The 20603-nt window shown below is 37.7% G+C and overlaps 1 protein-coding gene across 1 annotated transcript in view; it reads right to left on the bottom strand.

Annotated features, from left to right (window-relative positions):
- DTHD1 (death domain containing 1) overlaps nt 1–20603 on the bottom strand; it is a 66404-nt gene that overhangs the window by 18871 nt on the left and 26930 nt on the right. The window contains exons 6-8 of the mRNA XM_033215967.1: nt 19366–19530; nt 17213–17502; nt 9172–9416 (exon numbers count right to left, since the gene is read on the bottom strand). Coding sequence (XP_033071858.1) covers nt 9172–9416; nt 17213–17502; nt 19366–19530 — 700 coding nt within the window. The remainder of the gene's footprint in view (nt 1–9171; nt 9417–17212; nt 17503–19365; nt 19531–20603) is intronic.

The following is a 20603-nucleotide window of genomic DNA, read 5'->3' as shown; positions in this document are numbered from 1 at the left end:
ATCCAGTGAGGAGTTTTGGAAGAGTGATAAAATCATATTTGTTTTAGAGAAAAACCAAACTGTCAATTGTGAGAAAAGCAGCCTAAAGCAGATAAGGGAACTGGTGACAGGCCTCCAAGGAAAATGTTGCTATCATCTATGTGTTAGGGCAATATTAGAGGGACTGAAGATGAAATGCAAGTTTAAACAACACTTCCAAAGTAAAATCAACAAACACCGTATTATATCACAGGACAGTAGCTCAAACCAGTGTACTGAGAGTAACCTTGGAAATCCCCTTCACGACTTCCTCTATCTGCCAATATTCTCCTGCCACCCAGTCCCACACACATTCACTCTATTACCAAGACCTGTTGATCTCAAATTCTGAATCTCTCTCCAACTCTGTTATTTTTTTGCTGTCCTTACTGTCATGATCTTACATAGGCTCTCTCCCTCTCTTCTGTGGACTATTTCATTAGCTCTTTATTTCACTATTGCTAAGCTCATCCATTTCTAGTTTATCCTTATAGGCTGTTGTAGTAAAATTGCTAACAAAACTTGATCATATCACTCTCCTAGTGAAAATTTTCCAATGGCTTTCCAATGGCTTGAGCCATTACTCAAAAGATAAAAGATCAACTTAATTATAGACAAACCAGATACCTATGTCTCCATCCTTAATTATGGCCATACCAGTTTCAAGAATAACAGTAGATCAGATATTTTGTGGTTTACTCAAAAACTAAGGGTCTCTGGCTTGCATGTGCTCTCTATGTCATGAAATCAATCACAGTTTTTTGGTGAATTTTGACAGAAAGCTTGTTTACCACAATTACAGCATCATTTAGTTAACCTAAGTAAGGAATTAAAGGCCCTCTATAATCTTTCCCCAACTTATTTCCAACACGACGTTTCCAAATCTTCCCCTGAAGAAACACAGTTGCATTCATCATCCTTTCTCAGAACACATCTTGTGCTTGACCACTTCAAGGTTTCTACTCCTGCCATCTCTCTTGTGTGAAACTCCTTGCCCCTTTCTCTCTTCCTCTCCAGATCGTAAACATTCTCTGCAATCATTCTGCTCTCTGAAGCACCCTCTGGTCACCTCAGTCCACAGGGATCACCCCCTTCTCTGAAATGTCCTAGCATTTAACATCTTACTCTTCATTTGCAATTAACAATCAGTTCCTGTCTTTTGTTATTGCTGTATTGTTGTATTCAATTATTATTTATCTCTTGCTTTGTTTTATAACTTTTAAAGTGTTTATACTTTATTTCCTAAACTGGACTGTAATTTCCTTGAAAGCTAGAACTTTGGCTTCTATTATTATTATTATTATTATTAGGCCTTACACAATATCTTGTAGGTATTAGGCACTTTGTGGTTTCTAATTAACATGTTGACTAATACAGTACATCTACAGAAGGAAAAATAAAAATGAAAACAGTTGAAGTTAATGAACTAAAATCTGTTTGGGTTAATGAGCATAATTTTTTACTTATTAAATGTTATAATTTTAAGAGAATAAATGCATACACATCAATGACTTTTTAATTATTAAATTTATTTAAATGGGCAGGAATATGTGTGCTTCCTTTGTAAAAGAAATAGCAAAAGCTCTATGACAATATAGTGACCAATTCCTGTTTAGCTATACTGCCCTCCAAGCAGAGGAAACCTTATCTTTTAAAGTCAAGGGTTGAAGGAGGAAGAAGGAGGGAGGGGTTAAGAGGGACCAGAGAAGGAGAAAGGGGAGAAGGAAGGGAAAAAAGAAGGTACAGAGGAAGAGATAAAGGGGAGGAGAGTGGAGGGGAAAGGAAAAACACATGGAAGGGGAACAATAGAAAGGGATGGGGGGAGGAGAAGGGAAAGAATCTCTTCTCATTAAACTGGTGGTCAAAGTACTTTCCAAAAAAGAACACAGGATCCTGTTTCTGACTAAACCAGCTTTGTTCATGTTCCCCTCATGTTCCTCTTAGTGACATAGTCAAAACTGTGGCTTTGAAGGTCATTCTGGTTGCCTGTAGGAAAATGGGACTGCAGACATGAGGATAACATGTAAGGGAGACGCATGGATTGCCAGAGTTCTCCCTTCTTCATCCATCTTTCTCACTGGAAAGAGTGAGAAGATTTTGGAAACTTTCAGGGGTTAAAAAAGTTAACATAATATTTCTACTTACCAAGATCCTAGTGGCTTTCTCCTATAATTGATAGGGGAAGGGACATGAAGCACCAAATATGTTATTGGCATTAACTCTAGTATAGAAAGCATGACACTAGGTTATGGAAAACTTAAGAAACACCATGTGGCCACTATTCCCTCAAAAACCACAGCAAGAACAACACAAAACAAAACAAAATCCTGGTTTTTCTTATAAGACATTCTTCTAATGTGCTCTTTCAGTCTCCTTTTTAAAATGCCTAGCAATAACATAGTAAGTTTCATTTTATCCTTGAACCCTAATATAATTGTGTTAAATTACTGCAACTAAGAAGTCTGAGTAGAATTAAAATGCTTGTGGATGTAAATATTTTTAATGGTTCAGAATCATCTCATTTATCTAGTCAAAATTGCTTTGGTATTTCGTATTGTTGGAAAAAATAATATAGGAACAACATTGCCCCTAGCAGAGCAGTGGGATGGTAATGAAATCCAGTGGTGAAAGTGGCCATTCTGACCAACTGATTCCTGCACTGCCGTCTGCCTGCTTCCTCCCTTTGACACAGCAAGTTATTTAATGTGCTGAGAAAGAAAGTGTTGAAGCTGTATCATTATTTACTAGAAATCACATGTCAGGAGTTCAGTTTTAAAAAAACAATAATCCAGGAAGTTCAGGCTAAGCAAAACTTGGGTCAACAGGTCGCTTACGTAAATACGTGGGTTAGATTTTACTGGGAAACTCCAGCCTCGAGTAGGTGACAGCAATCAGATCTGCAGCCCTTCTTTCCTTCAAAGCAAAACCTCCAAGTAGGAGGAAGGAGTCAAAAGCAGTCACAACCCAAGCTAGCACAAATAAGCAAATGGCCTGCAGTCACCTATCTGGTGTGACTTCAGATGCATGCACACATGCACACACGCACAAAATATTCTCTCCACTCCCTTTCACCTAAAGAACTTTTGAGAGTGTTTTTGAAACTTGCCTTGTTTCTGCCAAAGTACAATTATGTACAGTGTGAACTGAATTTACTTGAACATTTTGTGAAAGGAGAAAGGCTGAGGCACAACTTAAGAAAGATTTAGGGGTGAATCATTATTCTTTTCAGCTACATATTTTCAAATATATTGTTTATGGGATCATTTTCAGAAGATTATATGCAATATGAAGTATCACCAGGATGTTTCTTGTCTTACAAACCCATCATCTTTCTGTAGCCCTCACATGCGTGCTGACCATCACAGCCTTCCTTCGAGTCCTTGACTTGAAACGCGTGCCCATCTCGGAGTCTTGGAACTGGCTGCATCTCCCACTTGGATGCTCTCCTGGCCATACAGGAAGGTTTTGGTCTCCTGTTGCTCCGCAGCCCTGTAGTCCCCTCCACAGTGAGGTCTTCCCAAGCTATCCCACCTACTAATTCACACGATGAATTTTGTGTCCATCTTCTAATGCTAATTTATTTTCTTCTTTGGCACTTCTAACTTTCCTCCTTACATTTTTGGTCCATAAATTGCAAGTTCTATAGATATATACCCATTCACTCATGTTTATTGAGCATCTCACTTACGCCTGACACCATTCCAGGTACTTGTGATTTGGCAGTGAACAAAAAATGTTCCCCATCTTCACAGAGCTTACTTTCTAGTTATGGAATAGAGAGTTTTTCTGCAAGAAATGTACAAATGAAGAAATACATGTAAAAATGGAGAAATGATTTAGAGGAAAAGAAATAGGGCAGATTAAAGAGGATTAGGAATGTCAGGTTGTAGGGGTAAGAGTAGATTGCAACATTAGAGTCAGGGTAAACCACAGAGAGAAGGTGAAGTTTCAGCAAAGTGAAGGATGTAAGGGTGACAGACATGCAGGTATCTGATGGAAGAACATTCCAGCAAGGGGAATCACTAACAAAAAGACCTAAAGCAGAAGCAGGTGTGGCATATTCCAAAAACTCAAGAAGGTCGCTGTGATTGAATAAGTGAGGAGGAGAGTAGAGCAGAGAAGGCCCTGGAGTCAGTGAGGGCCAAGTTCACACAGAGCCTTTATTCTGAAGGAAGCTGGGAGCCACTGAAGGATTTGGAGCAGAGGCATGAGATGATTTGACTGATGCTTTAAGGCAGTAGTCCCCAACTATTTTGGCACCAGGAACCAGTTTCATAGAAGACCATTTTTCCATGTTGGAGGGATGGTTTCGGGATGATTCAGGCAAGTGACATTTATTGTGCACTTTATTTCTATTATTATTTTATCTTAATATATAATCAGATAATTATATACCATAATGTAGAATCAGTGGGAGCCTTGAGCTTGTTTTCCTGCAACTAGAAGATCCCATCTGGGGTGATGTGAGACAATGACAGATCATCAGGCATTAGATTCTTGTAAGAAGCACACAACCTAGATCCCTTGCAGGTGCATTTCACAATAGGGTTTGCACTCCTACAAGAATCAAATGCCGCCACTGATCTGATAGGAAGCAGAGCTCAGGCAGTAATGCAAGCAATGCAGAGTGGCTGTAAATACAGATGAAGCATTGCTCACTTGCCCACCGTTCACCTCCTGGTTCCTAACCTGCCACGGATTGCTACCATTTCATGGCCCAGGGATTGGGGACCTCTGCTTTAAGGGATAATTCTGCCTCTGAGTTGAAAACATGCTATAAAGAAGAAAGGGAAGAATGAGACTCTACAAACCAGAACACTACTATACATTGAGGCTTTTGGGATACACTGTTTGTTGAATTAATTAATATATGAATGAGTGAACTACAGAGGCTGTAGAATAAGAGACAAAGAGATCCCCACAAGTATGAAGTAAAAGTGATATGTCTTTTCATCTTTATGAATCAGATACAGTATATTTACATCACACTTTATAATTTTGTGCTTGGTTCTATGCCTATATACATGTATGTAAATATTTGCTGTGTGTTCTCTGTGAAGCACTTTTAATTTGGACAAATACCTTCACCTGTTTTATGCTACATGTATAAATACCCACATGGTGTCATGTTCATTAAGGCCAAGCTGTTACTATATTAGGCTACTTCCATTTCCTGAAAAATAGCACATTCTAATACTGCTTAGTTGAGGTGAATTTTTAAAATTCTGAACTTTATGAAATAAGTCTCATCTTGCAAAAATAAACATCATGGTTTCAATTCCCATTTAGTTACACTAGTTTGAACAGAAAAAAGTTCCCACAGCCACAGATTCTTTTTCAACCCAGCAAACTTATTTCTGAAGACTTTGGGCACAAGAAAGGGCCCAGGGAGTGAATCTGGAAAGCCCTGTACAAACCCATCTGGGATAAAAAGAAAGCACAGATGGCCTATTGGCAGTAGATGCATCTATGAAAGGCAGCAGACATTTAAATGTACTATTTTTAAACATGCCAATATAGTTTCAGGATTATCAATTTCCAGGCTGAGTAATTGTAAGGTTTGCAGAAATTATCTTGTTCATCTAGTTAGTCACAAATATTTATCAAGCATGTAACTATCTCTCCGCACTGGCAATAGAGAGTTGAGTGGGACAGGGTCTGTGCCTGTGCAGTTTATTGAATGCATTCTCAATTTTGATAATGTCACCCTTGGGGAGAGAAAATTCGTCCTTGGGTGAGACACAAAAAGACTTACTCTTTTAGATGTATAAAACACAGATAAATATGTAGTATATAAACAGACACACAATATATCTGTGGTAATAAAATTTCACAAGGAGGGGTGATTAGAAAAAAGTATTTCAGGAAAAAGACTCCCTAAAAAGCCATTACAGCAACAAGGGAAGGAAACAAGCAAGTGGTTGTCATGAAATATGGTAACTACAGTGATAAGGAGAGTACAAAACGCTGTAGCTCCATATACCAGGAACACTTAACCTGCTACAAAGGAGGAGTGAGGGAAGGCTTCCTTGGATAGGTTGCACTTAAGCACCAATGTGAAAGAGGTTCAGTAAGAATTATTCAGGCACATAGGGAAGGAATGGTGCGTTAGAAGCAAAGCAGAGAAGAAGCGGATGCAAAAGTACTGGACAATCGTAAACACAGACTTTTACTGAGGAAAATCTTCACAAACCCCTAAATTATCTGTTGGCTAATTTGGCTTGACTAATTTGGCTACTTTTATAAAGTTAGGCAACAGAGAAAACACTAAGTGAAAGCTGAATTCCTGTTACATTTTTGGACTTCATGTCTGTCCTCTCTGACATAAGGGCCTTTCTTTCCATGGTCTGCCATCATCTCAGTAATGCCCTTACCCCCTCTTGCCAGAGAATTCCAACCACCCCTGGCTTGTCTCCCTTTCATCCTCTCATGGCAGCACAGCAACATGGTGCTCGCTGGAAGTAATGTGCCAGCTGAACTGCCTGGAGAGCAGCCCTTATGTACCCCTCTCTACTCCAGATCTTCATGTTGATCCACATCGATGCCTTAGCATGCCAGTTAAGAGTTTGTAGAATCAAGCTCTAAACTATGGAACAGAGAGAATTTGAGCATTCCTTCAAGTCAATAGTTCTTAAACTTTTAGAATCTGGAGAAAGCTATAGACCTCCCCTTATTCATCAAGTCATAGATATTTAGGGTGCCTGCTATGTGCCAGGCACTTTTCTAATCACAGAAGAAGGAACCTGGATAGAATAGACAGGGTCCTTCATTCACAGAGTTTGCTTTTTAAAGAAGCAAAGAAAAATAGAAAATATATGAACAAATAAATCTAAAAAAATCAATGATTGGTGTTAGGAAGTAAATCGAGAAAGGGTGACAAGTTAAAAAGAGACTTCAGATTGGGAGATAAGCGAATGAGAATAATAAATGACATCTGAGCTGAGGCCTGAATGATAAAGAAGCAGCTATGGGACTATCTCAGGGAAAAGTGCCGCATGCATAGGTAACGGCCGTATGGTGCAAAGTCTTACAGTGGAAATGAAAATGCACAGAAGCAAAACTGATAGTAGATGTATACCAGTTTGGCTATACTGTCATGAAAGTATCATTTTCAGTATCAATGGCTTAATCAATTCCTCTACTTATGCATGCTTCCCCGGGACCGTGGGATCTCCTCAAAAACAGCAAGCAAGTAAAGTTAATGTCACCAGGAACCTATTCCTCTCTACTGAGGGCTGCTTTCAAGTTCACTGGTTGGTGTTCAGGTCATGTCATTTGTTAAATATTTCTAATATTATCTCTATACTAAAGCATAGTACAGACATCATACATCAAATGTGAACATAGATGCCCTAAAATCCATCTTGTATCTTTGACTAATAATCCTAGCTTTATGTGCTAACAAAGTGACAGCTTAATAGCCATTCAACACACAGGAAGCAGATTTCTTGGGTCTGAATTTTAGCTCTGCCATTTACTTAGCCATGAGAACCTGGGCAAGTTGTCTAAAATGTCTGTGCTTCAGTTTCCCACAAAGTAAGAACAATTATGTATCATAGGACTTTTGTGAGGGTTTAGTGATACAATGCATGTATACTATTTGAAAGGCCTTTGACATATTAGACATTACTACAATGGTTATTACACAACTTGTTAATTCCTGCTAAACTATACTTAACACCCCAGTCAAATGCACTGTATTTTCTCCCCCTAACTTGCCTTTTTTCTTCATTTCCAGTGGCTGAATTTCCACCAACTTACAAAGCTCAGATAAAATGCCACAAACACCACAAACTTCTACTGGTTACAGATTGTAGAAAAGCCATTTCCCTTCTCTGAACAACTATTAGTACCATCTAGTACCAACTATCAGTACCACTGTTTATATCATCTAAATATAACTTCAATCAGTTACTATCTTACAACGTAATTTTGTGTATATGTTTTGTGTACTTATTCACTAGATTATAAATTCATTTACAGAGGCACTATTCCATAGAAATATAAATTGAGATACATATGTAATTTAAAATATTCTATTAATAGCAACTAAAATGTTTAAAAAATAAAAGAGGAAGTTAATTTTATATATTTTATATAACCTAATATAACCAAAATATAAATTTACCATGTAGTCAATATAAACAAATTATTAATGAGATAGTTTATATATTATTTGTACTGAGTCTTTGAAATGCGGTGTGTATCTTAAACTTACTGCCCATCTCAGTTTAGACTAGCCATATTTCAAGTGCTCCATAGCCACATATGGGCAGTAGTGACCATTCAGAACAACACAGCTTTAGGGCATGTATTATCCTTTACAGCTCTGTATTTATCACAAAGCCTAGTGCAGCACATCCCCTATTTCAGAAGTTCAATGTTAATATTCGCTAAATTACTTTAATGATTTATTTTAAATCAGAACAAAATCTAACCACATGCTAAACACATTTCTGCTAGTCATACACACAAAAAATATAAACATGAGAAAGTGATTTTAGCTTTCTTTAAAGAATAAGAAGTTTGTTTTTACCTCAAGATTAATGAAGTAAATTTTTCAGTTATATTTCTTATTAAAAATGTAGTTTAGATTCACCAAGTCCTGTTTCACTGAAAGAAATTGTAATACAGAGCAATAAAATGTATTTATTTGTGTGTTAGACATGTTCAAAGAAATAATTTAATCCTACTTTCTGACATGAGTAAGAATTTTAGGCAAGCATAACTCATGAAACAAATATGCAAAATATGATAAGTTTCAATGTAAATATTTTGAGGTCATTTTGCTCTTCACCATGACTTTTCCTTAAAATGATGTGCTCTGAAATGCATTTTTTTCATCAATGATTTTCCAGTGACTCAGAGGCAGTTACAGAAAATGCATGACATTATTTTCATAGTTAGCAACAACATGCTGTGAGGATCAAACCAATCTGAAGCATTCTTGTTAGAAAGGCTGATACCAACAAAAGGAGGAATCCTAACATGTTTTCTAATACTCTAAAATTGGACCTACCTACTCCTTCTTTATTAACTCTATTCTTACCTTTTCTTTTAACTGTGCGTGTCTCTATGCCTGCAAAACTGATTGTGTTACAGAATTATAAATAATTAACAAAATGTAATAATTAGAAAAGTAAAATAACTCACCTTTGGCAATTTCAATGGTAATTTGCAAATTGGCAACTGAGAATGGTTTTCATTAGTTACGAGAGATTGATTCAAGTTGGGGACTATCTTTCCTTTAGGTACTTTATAAATGACAATGGTGCCTTTATAATGAGGGCAGCTATAGTTTCCAAATTCGTCCACTTCTTTGATTTGGAGTTCCAGCCTAGGTTTTCTTTGCAAGTGAAAAATAAGTGTGTAGTCTTTTCCATAATCTTTCCCATTACCTAAATAGAAGTAAAATGCATTTATTACCTTTAAGATATCTCACTTTGGGAGGCCAAGGCGGGCGGATCACGAGGTCAGGAGATCGAGACCATCCTGGCTAACACGGTGAAACCCCGTCTTACTAAAAATACAAAAAATTAGCCGGGCGTGGTGGCGGGCGCCTGTAGTCCCAGCTACTGGGGAGACTGAGGCAGGAGAAGGGTGTGAGCCCGGGAGGCGGAGCTTGCGGTGAGCGGAGATCGCGCCACTGCACTCGAGCCTGGACTCCAGAAGGAGACTCCATCTCAAAAAAAAAAATTAATTAATCAAATATATATATATATATATGTGTGTGTGTGTGTGTGTGTATGTGTGTGTGTGTGTCACTTTGTGTTACTTAATTTTCAAAAATCCAAATAATTATTTTACTTTAAAAATATGACTAAAACTTTTGTGTATCATTATCTTTTGTCAAAACATAACCTGACAAAGGAGCAATAGGCAGAGACCATGTAGACTGCTCAAAAGATTTCTCATGGGTTGTTGGGCCAGGTGCTCTCTGGCTACTTCTAAATCAAATAATCTTTAGCTTTTCCTTCTCTATTCCATTTTGATATAACCAGAAACTACTAGAAATATTCAGCTTTTGCAATATTTAGAAAATTATTTTCACCCGTTGAGAATTATCTTTCTCCTTTCCCCTAACTATTCATATTGCGACCTCACAATAGACATTCCAGAACTGCACTCTCCTATAACATGTGGCAATTTAAGTTTAAATGAAAGTTAATGAACAGTAAATATAATTAAATTTAACTCCTCAGTCTACCTACATTTAAAAGTCTCAGTGACAGCATAAGCATAAAGGCTACCATAATGAATAGCACAGATATAAAACATTTCCACAATTGTGAAAATGGACAGTGTTGATCTAGAACTTTCAGGTGTGATAGTTATTGAATTTGTGTTACTGAAATTTCTATGAAAACCTGATGGATTCTCCTAAAATGATAATATATAAATGTTTTATCAACTCCTTACTGAAAATTCTAGAGTTTTTGTGAACATAACATTTCACTCATTGGGGTTTTACCATGACAATCAGAATATTTTACCTTGTTATTTCAACAGCAGAATAAACACTACCATGTTTCCTAAGGCAATATATGTCCGCATCAAAATTTATAAAACTTGTAGGAAGCTATAATGTAGCACTTAAGATAATATATCTTGGATGTATAGATCTAGGTTCAAGTCCAGCCTCTATGATTTGTGTATTCTGTAATATTTATCTGTTAATATTTGTCCATTGTTTTTCATATCTCTGACCTTTTTAGAGACTTCCCTTAGCTTCTTTATCCTTAGCTTCCCTTAGCTTCCTTACCCTTAAAACAGGAGAAATAAAGCTTAACTCCTAGGATTGTTTAGGAAATGAAATGAGAAAATATGGATACAATAATTATCATAGGACCTGGCACACAGTAAGTGCTCAATAAATGACAGCAATGATACCAAATAATAAGAGGTAGGATTCTTGCACTATTTTGAATTTGTGTGCAAAAAAAAAACCAAAACAAAACCAAAATCAAAACCAAAAACAGAAAAACTCAGATGCTTTTAAAGAAATGTCAAGATGAAGCTTTTTTTTCTTTTCTTTTCTTTTTCTTTTTTTGAGACTGAGCCTCACTCTGTCACCCAGGCTGGAATGACACAGCTCCACAGTGGCACAATCTTAGCTCACTAAAACCTCCACCTCCCAAGTTCAAGTTATCCTCCCACCTCAGCCTCCCAAGCAGCTGGGACTATAGATGTGTGCCACCATGCCTGGCTACTTTTTTTTTTTTTTCATAGAGACGGGGTTTCACCATGATACCCAGGCTGGTCTCGAACTCTCCTGAAGGCAAGCAATCCACCCTCCTCGGCCTCCCAAAGTGCTGGGATTACAGGCATGAACCACCAGACCTGGCCAAGATTTAGCTTTCATGTCTACATGGAAACTTCCTTTGGCTACTGTAAGTCAACATACAGTTGACTGCCCAGAGTTTTCTCTCATGGAAAACGTTCCATTTTGCCCAGGGAACAAAGACTTCAGTGAGAGATGTAGACGATACCAGGACCCTTCTCCTGGTCCTGACTGCTGGAGGTCGTTTTGGTGATTTTTCTAAAGCTCAGTTAAATCTAGAAATAGAATAACTCCAGATTACAGAAGGTGTAGGAGTAGATCCCTTTGCAAAAGTTTATATTTGAGATGCAACTTGGCTACTTAGAAAAAAAAAAAAAAACAGATTCCTAGGAGACGAATGACTAGCCAGGGTTTGTCTTCTTAAGAGAGTCTCACTTTGGTTAAAAAAAAAAAAAAAAAAAAAAGTGGATTATTTGGAGTAATTTAAATGTTATCTAAATAGTAAATTAGGTAAATTGGAGTTTCCAGCTCACTGGAGTGACACCTGGCTAACTTCTGCTTCCATACTACTAGAGTGCTATCAAGAAAAATTGTACTACTTTGGTCCCTGTGGAATACCAATTAGTAAATTTCCCCTTCTATCCCTTGAAAGACATTATACTCTCTGTCGGGTGCACAATTATTCATAAGAAATGATTTATACAGAGGATATAAGGACTGAGGGTGAGGCATGGCCACTCTGGTTCAATTGAGACCTAAAACGTTTACCAATTTTTAAAACTAAAGATCTCTAGGGAAACTCTCTAAAGATCACATTTATATATGAAGTAGGGATGAAATTATTGAGGATTTACTAATAATAAATAGCAAAATCTTCATGTTGTAAACAGAAATCATTTTGTAATTTTTTAAAGTTGGAGTTTCATTGTTGTTAAGGCATAATAATATATTTTAAAGACGTCTGGTCCCTGAACAAAAAATAGATCCAAAACAATAGAAGTTGCATGAAGAAATTGCACTACTCTGTTTTTTTCTCCCTCACTGGCGTATTTAAAGGAGAAATAAAAGAAAAACTCATTCATTCCATACCCAAAGTGTAAAATCAACCACTAGTTGACCTTCTGAGAATCTTTTTCTTCTTCTCAATATCTTACGTATATAGTCCCCTAGAAGTGTCTTGAGATAGTAGCTATTTAGTAAATACCTGTCATGTAGAAAGTTCCAGAATTTACTTATATTTTGTGGATTACCTGCTGTCCCTTATAGCAATACATTTTCTTCTCAATAATGAGCATTAAATATTTTTCATTGATGACATAGAAAATACAAATGTAAGAATAAATGTTTTTGCTCAGAGAAGTCAGATAAAAAAATTGAAAGGTCTAGCAGTCTGGGAAACCAGAAAAACCCTGTGAGAACCACTGGCTCAGTGTATTTTCATATTCTAACCCATTCTCCACCAGCTCTACCTCTAAGCCATGCTGTCTTTTGCCTGGTTTACTGCAATTAAGCAGTAACTGGTCTCCCTGCTTCTCCTCTAATGCTCTAAAGCCTATTCTCAATGCAGTTATAATCTAACTCAGATCACTTCTCTGTTGAAAAGCCTTCATGTTTCCCCAAGTCACTTAGCAGAAAAGGCCGTCTTTCCCATGGCCTACAGGGTATGATCAGTTCTCACCTCATCTCCCACAACTTGCGCTCACTCCCTCTGATCCAGCCATCTCAGGCTCCCACTGTTCCCCACACACACAAGGCAGGTTTCCACCTAGTTCACTGGCACTGGAAATCCCTCTACCTGGGATAAACTCCCCTGAGATAGGATTATGGCTTGCTTCCTCACCCTCTTAGAAACTTCTTTTTTTTAAATGTCACCTTTCCAGAATGGTCTTCCCTAAGATAAAACTGCAAGCCTGCTGCATCCCTTAAGATCCCCCTATCCTTTCCCTTCTTTATTCTTCTATAATTCACTTTTCAGCCCAAATTAAGTTATGCATTTTATTTACTTATTTGCTTATTCTCTGTCTTTCTTCATTAGACTTTAATATACATAAGGTCAATAAATTTCTGTTTAGCAAATTAAAGAATGGTTATTATATAGGTGTACAGATACATGTAGAGATACATCCCATAGAATATCTAGAAAAATCACTGCCCTAGGCCAATGGATATTCAGGGCAACTTTAAAAGACGGACTTGATAGGGCATTACTAGATGTTATGGGTGATGCTATGTTGCCATTATATAAAATCATATTAAAACACTTTCTGGCACTTTCTGGATTTTGTATGCAGTGGGGGCTTGGTTATCTTGCAATAATCCAAGTGCTAAACTGACAACTCTCACCTAGAGAGTGAAAGCTTGCTGTAGCTTGTGTCCAGAAGAATGCCAAAAACCATTATAAAAACCAAAGGACACACCTATCCATCTTCCTTCCTATTAGAGATAGAAATATAGTCCATGTCCTGTGACCTTCACTGAAAAGCCATTCATATTCTCTATAAGTGAATAGAGAGATTTTGGCATTTTCAAAGGGCAGTAATCTAAATTTATTAATTAAAGTTTTAAATACTTTTAATTGCACTTAATACTATAATTTTTTTTTCTAAACTTGAGTCTTCATTTCTTTCAACAAATACTGAGTTTCTTCTAACTGTCAGACTCTGTCCTAGGTGCTGGAGACTGAATGCTGACCACCAACAGGACAGTGCCTCCACGGATGGGACTGTGGTAGGAGAAACTGGAATTGATCAAACAATTAAATGAACGAATAGAAAATTGCATGTGACAAAGGCCACAAAAGAAAAAAGGAGGATCTGCAAAAGTATAATAGAACTATTAAAAAATAAAATAAGTTCTGACATAATCAGGAAGGACAGAGAAAGCTTCTCAGAACATGATCTTTAAGGTGAGACCTGAAGATACAGCAGGAGAGAACTGGGGATGAGGGTCGGGGTGGGGAGGGCGAAGAGAATCCTCCAGGCACAGAATCTCTAGCTTTATCTCTTTGAGATTCACAGAGACTACTCTAGGCCCTGATAAAAGGATGGATCAATTCTTTTACCAGGATGAGGTATCAATTGTTTACTGAGGATCTTTTCCCTCTTAGGCAGAGAAAAACCCAATGATGCTCCAGATCTGAGCCTGTCTCCCTAGGAAAAGCAAACCTAGGATCTGGGTATCCTGCCTGACTCATTTTCCTTGAATGAAGACGAACTCTTCCCCATCCCTTATACGGAGGAATTGCACAGGTGCCGGCTGCCTTGGATGCGCTTGGTTTAGCAGGTGCTCCCTGGTCTCCACAGCAGGCAGTGGGATATTCAGTAACACTGCTTGTGAGTAGAACAGTAACGCACTCCTGTTTAGGGTGGTTGGTAAACACAGCTGCTGTCCACAGTATTACAGGAAAATCATTTGCATCATTAGTTTGGGTGGAACACTTCTGGTTAGTACTATGTATCATTAGAGAGATTTCTCCAGGGTGGACGCTGTGGTTTCTGCTCCGGAAGCCAAGTAGGAAGGGGCCTCTTCCACCCTTCCTTCCTCTCCTCCCTCTCTCTTCCCTGCCCCCTTCTCTGCCATCTTTGTCACTTGCTCACTAAGTCCTGTCAGCTGGTTCAGATGCTGAGATCTTGTATGTGAGAGTAGAATAGACACTTAAAATTGGGACATTTTAGGTCTCACTTATTTCTGAGATATCAAAAAAGGAGGGAGGGCAGCATCAGCTTCAAGTCTTGTCCCTTCTTTGAAGCAAAAAAGAACCAATGAGGCTTGGAGCTATTTCTTAAATCAGAGAGAAAATAGGCATAATAAAATAAATGGGATCCATATTAATTTATAAATAAACAGAACACATCCCCTCAAGTCAATGTAGAAAGCCTCCTGGGCCAGAAATCTTCATAAAACCTGTCCTAAATTTTCCCTCTCACCTCATTTTTATACACACACCTGTTAGACTCTATTTCACCGCAGGGCAAGCAGTTAGAAAGAGGAAGGTGTTGACTTAATGAAAAAGAAATTGTTGTGATGGCAACTCTTTCAAAGAACATTTGCTTTCTATTCCCACACAGCTGTTTTCTCTTCATGTTCTTTTTCTTCCTTTTCTCTTTCTCTTCATCTCTTTCCTTTGACCGCTTTAGTCTCATCTATTCATTCACTTCTCTAATCTCTCCTGCCACCTCTCATATTCATCCTGCTTGCTTTCCTCATCACTGTTACATAATCATTCATTCACTACACACTTATCAAAAGCACTTGCATGTTCATTGCAGCACTATTTACAATAGCAAAGCCATGCAATCAACCTAGGTGCCCATCAGCGGTGGACTGGATCAAGAAAATGTGGTATATATACACCATGGAATAGCATGCAGCTACAAAAAAAGAACAAAATTATGTCCTTTGCAACAAAATGGATGCAACTAGAAGCCATCATCCTAAGCAAATTAATGCAGAAACATAAAACCTAATATTGCATGTTCTTATAAGTGGGAGCTAAACTTAGATGCACATGGACATGAAGATGGCAACAATAGACACTGGAGACTACAAGGGCTGAAAAACTCATTGTTGAAATCGCTCTCTAGATATAAGTCTATCAAACATTGTACAGAAGAAAATGAAGATGATAGTTTGTTTATCAGTCAATGATATTTCTTCAGTGCATTTGATTAAAGTGTACAATAACTGGTAATACATTACTTGTATCAATGTTTAGTTGGGTTGATATCAAACATAAAGCATTTTGTAAAGAAAAAAAAAAGCTTTGGATATACCAGTTCCTATGTTAGGCTCGGAGGATGTATTAACAAGAAAGACATGGTCACTGCCCTCACGAAGTTTTCATTCTGGTGAAGGGTAAAGGACATAGCATAACTATATGAACAAAAAGTAAATAAGTTAATTAAATAATTTCAAATTGTCATAAGATTTAGAGTGAAAACAAAAGTAGCATTAGAGAAATACGGGAAAAGAAGTAAGCAAGGTACATACGTCATGTAGGTGATCTCAGCTCACTGCAACCTGCAACCTCCACCTCCCAGGTTCAAGCGATTCTCCTGTCTCAGCCTCCCAGTAGCTGGGATTACAGGCACCTGCCACCACACCAGACTAATTTCTTTTTTTAACTGAGTAGAGACGAGGTTTCACCATGTTGACCAGGCCAGGATTGAACACCTGACCTCAAGTGATTTTCCTGCCTCAGTCTCCCAAAGTTCTGGGATTACAGGGGTGAGCCACGTACCCAGCCTAGATCAATTATTCTTAATTTCTTTTTCGCCATAGACTCCTTTAGAGTTTGGTGAAAACTGCCCATTGATTCTCAGAGTAGTCTTTGAAAAATATAAAATAAAATACATGGAATTAAAAATATGGCAATTATACTGAAATATAGATCTATTCACATATCTTTTGGCAGTCCACTGACCCCCAGGTTAGATTCTTTGTAAAACATCTTAAAGAGTTTGGATATTATTTTATAAAACATCTTAAAGAGTTTGGATATTATTTTAGATAGAATAGGAGGTAAAAATAAGGTAACCACTGGTATAATATAGTATGATATTACCACATGGTAATTGATTTCATATGGCCAATAATGGAAGCATTTAGAAGGCAACTTTATTGTCGTAGGAAAGATATGATCCTAGTTTGGATTCAGATAGTAACTGTGGAAAAGCCTATTTCTAAAAAGTATTACTTAGAATCTTCCTGTAAAGGAACATGCATTCCCTAAGTAGAAAATAAAGAAATGGGAATGGAAGAAGTATAATACATAAGTCTTTTTCTCTTCCTACTTCCTAAAGTCTCTCGTCAATCCTCTGAAGGTTTCCTTAGTAACACAAGTTTAGCAAACTCTTCTGAAGAGCTTGTGGCTTATAGCCCATAAAATATATAAAAAGATTTCTTTATACTTACTTGAAGCAAATATGTTTCCAGTAAATCTTAAAAGAAGTTGTTCTCCTTCTCGAACTTGGAAATGACGAGATGGCTCTGGAGGTCCCCCAAACCCTTCCAAGCGCAGGTTCTTAAGCACCTGGCTTAAATCTTTGGAAGGCACCACTAAAACAGCTATTCTATGTGGATTGTCCTTCTGGTGAGACAGCACTATGCAGGCAGTGGTGCTGAGCATGGCTTCCTCTAAAGATTTCACAAAAGTAACCAAATGACTATTGTCCATTGTGGAAGAGAGGTGAAGTACAATAAACCTGCATGGAAGAAAGAGGTGAGACCCGAGGGAAAAATGCAGCGTCAAGAATATCACTGATACCTAATAACACCCAAGCAAACAGCCATTATCAAACAGATGTCTTTTAAAATCAAATATTCTCAAGGCCAACAGGTTAGATTCATTAATGGTTGTAAAGAAACTCTTGGCCATCAAGAAACCGGCTCAGGCTGGGCACAGTGGCTCAAGTCACTTGGGAGGCATCCCAGCACTTTGGGAGGCCATGGAGGGTGGATCTTTTGAGCCCAGAAGTTCAACACCAGCCTGAGCAACATGGAAAAACTCAAATCTCTGTAAAAAAAAGAAAGAAATAAAAAAGAAACCAGCTCAAATCAAACTGAATTCTAAAACATGTTCTTAAACAAAGAAGTCATACAGTCTCAGCTCAACTTTAAACATGGCAGCATATTTTAAGTTATATTTTAATTAGAATTACAAAATAGCATATTTAAAATATAGAAGAGAAAGATGAGCACAATAATTTATTGACTCTCCGTAGGAGGTAGAATATATACCATAATTAAATGGGGATTGAAATATGCATCTCTGTGTAGGTGGGAAGGATCGTTAGGATGGACCTTGGTAGGGACTGCATTATGTATCACCCTCTCTGCACACATACACATTCATGTGTTGAAGTACTATCCCCTGGTACCTCAGAATGGGACCTTATTTGGAGATAGGGACTTTACAGAGGTAATCAGGTTAAGGTGAAGTCCATTAGGGTCTTCTCTAATCCAGTATGACTGGTGTCATAAAAGAGAGAAATTTCAACACATAGAAATGCATAGAGAGAAAACACCCTGAGACCATGAAGACGGCCATCTGCAAGCCAAGAAGAGAGGCCTGGGCAGATCCTTCCCTCACAGCCCTTGGAAAGAACAAACCCTGCTAGCACCTTGATTTTGTGCTTCTGGCCTCCAGAGCTGTGAAACAGTAAGTTTCTGTTGTTTAAGCCCCCAACAACAATGCGTGGTACATTGTTATGGCAGCCTTAACAAACTAATACAAACCTCTTTCCCTGGACTGGGATACCCTTTCTCAAATTCTTCTCCAGTGATTTGGCCTAAAAGAGGCCCTCACCCGGAGTAGCCCTACATCCACAGATAAGGACTAACCAATGTGGGGCTACAAAGCCAGCCACCTTGGTACTCGTACTGCAGAGCTCCCCAGAGGGTGTCAGGCTACAGAAATACTTCATCCGAAACCATCGTTTTTTCCATCTTCCTCCTTTACCCTACAGGATTTACCCAAGAGCTCTCTTTCAATGAATCACTTGCTCTTCATCTCAGACTCTATTCCTAGGAAACTGGATTCAAGAAAATCATAAATGTAAAACCTCCCATTATGAAATAAAAGCTATCTTTAGATATATGATCACCTGTCTCTATGAGTGGCTACGCTTCATGAACCTTAAATCTGTCTAAAACTCTTCTCATAATGGGCTGTCTAGAACACATGGAAATCAGAAAGCAAAATGAGGGCACTGAAGTAACAAATTCCGCTCATCTATACATAGTTATGAGATATGCATAATATGAACAGTTCATTACTATCTCCATGGAATTTCAGAAATGAAGGTGCTATTTTAAAACTATTTTGGAGTTAGCAGAAACCTGTAGTTATGAGTGCTTTCCAAAAGTACTTGTTTAACTATCATAAATGAAATTACGGATAGCATATCCGTGTCAATTCTGGTTTGCATTTTAAGTATCCTTTAAAGAATGGTTAATATTTCTATTTGAAGAATTAAAATGTAATCTTACTACTCCATTTCTATAAACACCATTTATGACCATCAGAAAAGAGTATCATCAAATTTGATTGTTTGTTATTGTATTACCTCTGCAAATGTTCATTCAATTCAACTGATATCAAGCCGCTCTGTATGGTTTTCACAACAACATCATCAAGCTCACACCAACCACTGTCTTGGCTTCTAAATCCCAGTAATTTCAAACATTCACCAGCATTTTTCCCAGGTTTTCTTACAGAGGCACTTTTTGTCCTATATAATGGTAACAGAAGAGATATTGGTACAATTTACATGGTATAAATATCACTTAATGCTTTCATTCTTTCATTGTGAATGATCTAATAATAATTCATTAAGTACACACTATGTGCCAGTAATTATACTTTGCACCACAAATACAGAGATCAAACTATATAACCCTTGTCTACAGAAGCATGTAGTAACACAGTATTATCTGATTACAGCACAAGGTAACCTGTGTGATAATTAAGGAAACGTACACGGTGGTTTAGGAGCAGAAGCAAGAGGCTCGGGAAGCTTGCAAAGTTAAAATGCTAATATTTGAGATGAGCTTTGGAGAATGACAAGCTTTCTACAACTGTCAAAATAGATTTAAGAGAGTACCCAAAAACATTAATAAACTCACTGATGTAAACCCAAATACTCTAGAATAGCAAAGAGTGGTTGTAAAGCAAAAATGGTAAGCGCACAAACCCAGGAGCAAAACTGTCCAGTTTCAAAGCCTGGGTGGCTCTGCCTCTTATGAATTGTATGACCATGAGCAAATTATTTCATTTCTCTGAATCTGTTTTCTTACCTATCATATGAAAATAATAATAGTACTGATACGGTTTGGCTATGCCCCCATCCAAATATCATTTTGAATTGTAGCTTCCATAATTCCCAAATGTTGTGGGAGGGACCTGGTAGGAGACAATTGAATCATGGGGGCAGTTTCCCTCCATACTGTTCTTGTGGTAGTGAATAACTCTCATGAGATCTGATGGTTTTAAAAGGGGTCTCTCCTTTTGCTTGGCTCTCATTCTCTCTTGCCTTCTGCTATGTAAGACATGTCTTTCACCTTCCACCATGATTGTGAGGCCTCCCCAGCCACATGGAACGGTGAGTCCATTAAACCTCTTTTTCTTTATAAATTATCAAGTCTTGGGTATATTTTTATCAGTGGCATGAAAATGGACTAATACAAGTACCAACATCATGGGATTAAATGAATTAATATTTGTAAAGCACTTATAATTGTAGTGAGCATAAGTAGTATTAATATTCTAACTCTACTTTCTACTGTAGGCACAGCCAATTTACTT

Source organism: Trachypithecus francoisi, unplaced genomic scaffold (genome assembly GCF_009764315.1).
Source record: "Trachypithecus francoisi isolate TF-2019V2 unplaced genomic scaffold, Tfra_2.0 Lachesis_group1, whole genome shotgun sequence".
Taxonomy (NCBI): domain Eukaryota; kingdom Metazoa; phylum Chordata; class Mammalia; order Primates; family Cercopithecidae; genus Trachypithecus; species Trachypithecus francoisi.
This window is presented reverse-complemented; position numbering and strand designations above follow the sequence as displayed.